The following is a 6,633-nucleotide window of genomic DNA, read 5'->3' on the forward strand; positions in this document are numbered from 1 at the left end:
GTGCATGTTGTAGTCGAAGTCTATTCGAGCATGCAATGGTCAATGTTTATTTATGTATTGAGATATGTAATAACTATGTATGTCATGTATGAGTGTTATCAACATACGTGATATACATATGCTAGTAATTTATAAATATGCTACTCTCTCACTTGTTAGGAGAGAGATTAATTGTTATTTTCACTTGTAATCATTTAACAATCAATGAGAAAGTGAATAACCGTTTTAACCAACTCTGTTTCTCTTTCTTCTCTCTCTTCGTGAATTAAACATTTCTTGGTTGATCAAGAAACTCTCTATTTCTCACAGTGTTACTTAATTCTTGGCACCAATTTCTCAACACGAATATTATTCTAATTGTAATTGAGCTGGTATATTAGGTGAAAAGGAAGAAAATATAGGCTTTGATGCTCAAAGTAGACTTCAAAAAAAGCTTATGACTTGGTGGATTGTAAGTATCTTGACTTTGTTATGGAGAAGATGGGATTTCATGTGAAATGGCGCAAATGGATATCAGAATGTTTGCTTTCAACCCAGATCCCAGTCCTCGTAAATGGTAGTCCTACTATGGAGTTCGGTGTCGAAAGGCGTTTGAGACAACGAGACCCTCTATCATCGTTTCTCTTCTTAATAGCAACATAGGAACTAAACTTAATCATGCTAAAATCGATTTAGTTGAATTACTTTGAAGGATTTCAAGTCGATGGAGATGGAGTGCAGATATTACATCTTCAATATGCCGATGATACTGATAGTGGGTAAAAAGAAATGGAAAAATGTATAGGCAATTAAGGCAATATTACAGGTATTTGAATTGACCTCGTGTTTGAAGATAAATTTCCATAAAAGTCGACTAATTGGAGTTAATGCGCATCAAATTTGGTAAGAGGAGGCCGCATTAGTCCTCAATTGTAAAGTCAAGAGTCTTCCATTTGATTATTTGGGCCTATTGATCGGGAGTAATCTTCGGAGAGTAGTAGGAATGTGGAAACCAATTTTGGATACGGTTAGACGAAGACTTTTTTGATGGAACAATAAACACTTATCCATTGGTGGGCAAATAGTCCTTTTGAATTCAGTCTTGTATGCATTACTATTCTTCTTCCTTTCTTTCTTTCTTTCTTTAAAGCACCATCATGTATGATTCTCAAACTTGAATCTATCTTCAAAAAATTCTTGTGGGTGGGAGTGAGGATTCTAGGAAAATTAATTGGGTAAAATGGAATAGAGTGAGTCGAAACAAAAGTGAAGAGGGATTGGGTATTAAGAACTTGAAAGCGTTTAATTTAGCACTATTAGGTAAAGGAAATTGCATAATACTTTCATATAAAAATAGTACATGGTATAAACTTTTAGCAAGCAAATAAGAAAAGATGAATGGTAGTAGGATAATTGGGGAAGGGAGTAATTGTTCAATTTGGTGGAAAGATATACAAAACATAGAGAATGGAGTTTGTGGATTTGAACCAAATTGGATGACAATGAAACTTAAAAGAAAAATATGAAATGGGGGGGAATCTCTTCTTTGGTTGATCCTTGGTGTGATGTAAGATTTTCAAAGGATATATATCGAGACTTTTTTCAATATTTGTGAAAAGAAAAACATCTTGATAAAGGATCTGATATTGAATGAGGGGGAGGTAAGACAATGGAGATTTAATTGGAGTAGAGATCTATCTCAAGAAGAAATAGTTTTAGAAAATGAAATCAGAGAAAATTATGGAGGGATACTTGGAACTGTTACAGTTTCGTTGTGATCGAGTCTATATGCGTTGATGTTTTTTTAGCTGTGAAGGTTAGGCATGACAACAGGCGGGGCGGGGACGACTTGAAGCATGTTTGTATAAATATTCTTGATGGACATTACTTATAAAAGAAAAGTGGAAAAAAGTAAAATGAAAACTCATTACATCAAAGAGTATATAAGACTTGTTTAATCAATGAGAAGAATAACTAATTAGTGTAACCAACTACTAATTTGTTCCTCTTTAGAGTTTCACTCCAAAACTCCAGAAATAGCAGATGATGAAGACTTAGAATAACGTTCAAGCAATGACAATACCTTAGCAGCTTTCCTTCTAAGGTGACCATCCCCATATATATTATTTCCAGTCAAGCAAACTAGCCGCGATCTCGCCGTCATTCCATAGTATTCCACCATTTCCTTTGACACAAAAACCTTCTCCAAAAGTCCTAAAGCTTCTGCCTTAAGTGACTCACTACCCCAATTCAAAATCTCCAACAAAGGCCTCATTGCATTTGACTCATGCAACAAACGAGCACCTCGATGTGGAAACTCCTCCAAAACCAATGTAGAAAGTGTTTGTATTGCTTCAAAAGCAGTTGCATGAACCTCTCCTTGTAACAGCTTTATCAAACCAGGTAAAGCATCGGCTTCCAATAGACAGAAGGTGGTTGTCGTGCTGCATACGCTATCGTGTGCTGCGCATAGAGGAATGCGCGATGGTCTGCAAAACCAGCAGCCAGTTGGTTTTGAAACATCTGTTAGCTTTGGTGTGCTCATAGAAAGATCGCCGATGAAAGCTGCTGCTATTGCCTTTGCAGTGATTGAGCCGGTATTGAGAAAGTTTACAAGCAAAGGATATATTCCGCGTTTAACTAAATCGCGCTGTGACTCGATGTTTGTAGGATCCGTGAACCTGAAGAGCGCGCTGAGAGCGTGTTCTTTTGCTTCCATTTTTCCGGTTTTTAAAATGCTTATGATTGCATCAAGTCCTCCCATTTCAATCAACTTTGAGGTTAGTTCTCGTTCTGATTTCGGTAGGTTGGCTAGTAAACCGGCTGCAGCCATTTGTACGTTATCATTGTCATCGTTCTCGAGAAATCCAATCAAAGCTTCTAGTCTTCTAGGCTTGAAGAGGTATTCAACTACTCCTTCTGGTTCATGCTGAGAGAAAAGAAAGAGCAGGTTGATCGCAGTCTCTCGGATTTCTGAGTTGGAATCATCAAGAAGTGGAAGAATTAGAGATACACCATTGGCTGCAAGAATTGCTTTCTTCACAAAACCAGTCTCGAATTTGCAAATGCCAAGAAGAGCACGTAACGTAGGCTTACGGAGGTTGTGGCCTGAATTCGAACTTTGCTGCAAATGTAGCAAATTGGTGATGATGGAATCTAACTCAAGCTGTTTCCCTTCTCCATCAACAAAGAAATCGATTCCATCATCGGAAGAAGAAAGTTTCTCAAGAATTTCGGAACATTTAATGGTAATGAAAGCCCGTGTCCGAGGCGAGAACAATAAATCTAGAATGAGAGGAACACCTCCAGAGGAAGCTATAATTCCCTTGTTGGCATGAGATCCAGCTAATTTAACAAGAGCCGATAACGACAGGTCTTTCGATTCGATACTTCCAGACAGCATTTCTATCAAAGGAGTTATAACTCCTTCCTTGCCAAGTTGTATCAAGTTTAAATCATCCAACTCCAAATTAACTATGGCTTTCGCCATCGACATTCTTGAATCCGGTCCTGCAAATAGAACAAAAAAGAACTATAGTTAGCATTCATCTCATCACAATAAACATACTGCAAGTCTGCAACTAGAAAACATTCCACCTTCTTACCTCGAATCATACGATCGACTAGTGGCTTATGCCAGCCACAATTAGCAGCAGTGATAATGCTGTTTTCATTTATTTCAAAAAGCTCCTTTAAAATCTTCTGCGCAACCTCGGCTGAATCATTTCCAGGGTCCTTTACAAGAGTTACAAGGAAAGGAACTGCTGTGTCGTTCTCAGAAAGCTTTTTGCAAAAACATTGATTCCAACCAGATCGGTCTTGAAGCAACTCATATAACAAATCAATTGCTGCCTTTGAATTGTTAGAGTCGCTTTCTAAGCACGCAATGATATGATCCCATCCTTGTGATTCAGCCAATTTCTCCTAAAACATTTTGAATTTATATTAGTCTTCACGATTGCGCGTTTGACATAATCTAATAGTATTGCGAGAAAGAAAAGAAAAAAAAAGCATGTTTACCTTGTTTCTTGCATGCCCCTCTACAGCATCCTTCAAAGTGATCAAAATCTTCATCTTCACTTCTCTGTCATTAGAGTTTCCGAGGATCGAGATAACGTTATCCGTAAGTTCTCCGATAGAAATCCAATCCTTGTTAATAGAATTCTCAGCTATTAGAGCCTGCATTTGGCTCAAGGACTCTTGCAGATTAGAATTCGATAACAAATTTTCCCTGATAGACCTTATCAGAAGACAATAATTAAGCTCTCTCCATTCTTCGATTGATTGTCTTATCGGAATATTAGACTTCAAGCTAGTATCATCAAGAACCTCTTTTGTTTTCGGATCCGTTCTATTTCCATCGTAAAACCAACCTTCAATCGCCGATCTCTCACATGTTGTACCTGTGTTAAGGCTAACAGGATCAACCATAACCGCTCCCGTTATACAGCAAAGGAACGAATTAAGCGGTAGAATATATTTTTCCCTCGAATCATATCTTTCTATCACTCGAACCCTTTCAATGTATTGAATCTTAACTTCTTTGTAGTCTCTAGCCGCATCCGCTCTAGAGAGCAACTTAATGATCTGCTCCAAGAAAACGAATTCGGCCTTTTCTTTCCTATTAGCAGCCTCTTCTTTTTCCTTCCTAAAGCTGGCCAACTCTTTGCCTATCTCGGACGGTTCCATGGGAACTCCAACCGCCATTGCAATCTCCTCAAGTATATCATTCGCGAAAGCCTGATCTTGTTTCTGGTCTCTTAAACCTTGGTTCAACTTATCAACAATCTCAAGCTGAGATTGCGAAGCCTCGAATTCAACTCTTTGCATCTCATCTTGCAGCTTATCAACCTGATCAGAAATCCTCGACAGCACTTCAGTATTCGCAATCGACAGTGCAGCTAAAGACCTTCCAATATCCCTTGTAACTTGCTCAACTCCCTCGACTATCGAACGACACTTAACTAGTAAGTAGAATCGTCCGCGATTCTTGTATTTCTCGACCAAAGTATTAGCTCTTTTAACATCTGCTTCTAGGGACTCTAGAGCAAATCTTGCAGGTTGAGAATCGTTCAGTTCTTGACGCTGTAACTCCTTTAGTACTGGCTCGATATCGAATAGATATTTCGAAAGTGCTTTGAAACTCTCTTTGCCAATAAGAACATCAGCTGCAGCATGAGCTGTTCGCAATACTTGGTTTGTTACAACAGTTAAAATTGTACCTATTGGTATGAGTTCCAATCCTACCATGGTATAAAAATTTGTCCACTGCACCTTCACTTGTATTTGTATCTCTTCTTCTTTGAAATCAAATCCCTATAAATCTATTCTCTTGTAGAGCATAAAAATATTCTGCACCAGTCCATTAATTCTAAAATAAGCCATTTATAGTGAAAAGATTTAATTCATAATACTAGGAGGGAAACAATTTTCCATATATAATTTTACTCAATAGTCTATTAGAAATTGAAAATTCTATACTTCATTTTGTAAACACCGTCTTTGAGGGAGTGCAAGACAAGGTCCACAATATGACACATTTAAATTGTGGCTAAAAAAGTTGAATAAAATATTTGTCACGGTTAAACCATAATAAAATAGGACTCATATTTAATTTGTCACGCTTAATCGGCTAACTTACACAAAGCCTCTAAAAACCAGGACCGTCTTTAAAGGCGTATAAGGCAGGCTAGTGCTTAGGACCCAAAATTTAACTATAGCTAAATAGGGTGTAAAAAAATGTTTGTTATAGTTAAATTGTTGTTAAATAGGACATTTATTTATTTGTTCACGATTAAACTGCAATTAATCTACACACGACTCCAAAAATTTGAGACGGGCTAAAAACATTTTTAGCATAAAAGTGTTCTGCTTAACAACATGCCATTTAAGAGTAGCTAAGAATCCTATATAAAATCAAACTGAAACTGTATCTAAGCTACTGTAACTATAATTTAGCATGTTGTGAGGATAATAATTGGAAGAAGAGAGTAATAGAATTACCTTACAGAAGTTCTAAACCGGGGAGAGAATGTAGAATAGAGAAGAAGAGGTGATTGTGAGTGTAATATGGGAAGAGAAGACTTAGGAAGAGACTTGGAAAGTAAGTAGCATTTTCTGATATTTGTTTGTGTTTAATTTGAGAGTTGAACAATAGACTATAGTTGATTTTGTTGAGTATCGATCGGTTTCAATTATTTAATGTTATACCAGTTTTTCAATTTGTAAGGAGGGGTTTTACACGGTTTGAATAAGGTTCAGACTAATCAGTGTCACACATTTTCCTTTTCTCTCAAATTTTATGGGTCCAGGAAACGCGGACTCTTGGACTTTTTAATGATTTAATATAACATTCAAAGATATCAGTATGGACTTGCTCGCTGCATCCTAAAAATTTCTCCAAAACTATAAATATCTTTGAAAATGTCTTTATATGGAACATGTGAGATGAATATGAGACACACATTTTTGGACTTATATCTTATAATACTAGAAACTAGAATCACTCTTTGATAAATAATAAAGAATTTGAGTGTGCAGGATATGAGAATTAGAGAGGGAGGTAATTAAGGGTGAGAATTGACATTAATATTTATTATTGATATATCTTGGGTATATATAAAAGTTACAAGTTGAGTGGGACACAAGACACAT

The 6,633-nt window shown here is 36.8% G+C and overlaps 1 protein-coding gene across 1 annotated transcript; it reads right to left on the reverse strand.

Annotated features, from left to right (window-relative positions):
- Positions 1-1,380: 1,380 nt before the first annotated feature.
- LOC131644279 (U-box domain-containing protein 44-like) lies at positions 1,381-6,222 on the reverse strand. Its single transcript, XM_058914736.1, has 4 exons — positions 5,983-6,222; positions 4,000-5,331; positions 3,585-3,903; positions 1,381-3,489 (listed from the first exon to the last, which is right to left on the reverse strand). The coding sequence occupies exons 2-4, from the start codon at positions 5,227-5,229 to the stop codon at positions 1,997-1,999; spliced, it is 3,042 nt and encodes a 1,013-aa protein (XP_058770719.1). The 5' UTR covers positions 5,230-5,331; positions 5,983-6,222; the 3' UTR covers positions 1,381-1,996.
- Between the last annotated feature and the right edge of the window lie 411 nt (positions 6,223-6,633).

This window comes from Vicia villosa, linkage group LG1 (genome assembly GCF_029867415.1).
Source record: "Vicia villosa cultivar HV-30 ecotype Madison, WI linkage group LG1, Vvil1.0, whole genome shotgun sequence".
NCBI lineage: Eukaryota > Viridiplantae > Streptophyta > Magnoliopsida > Fabales > Fabaceae > Vicia > Vicia villosa.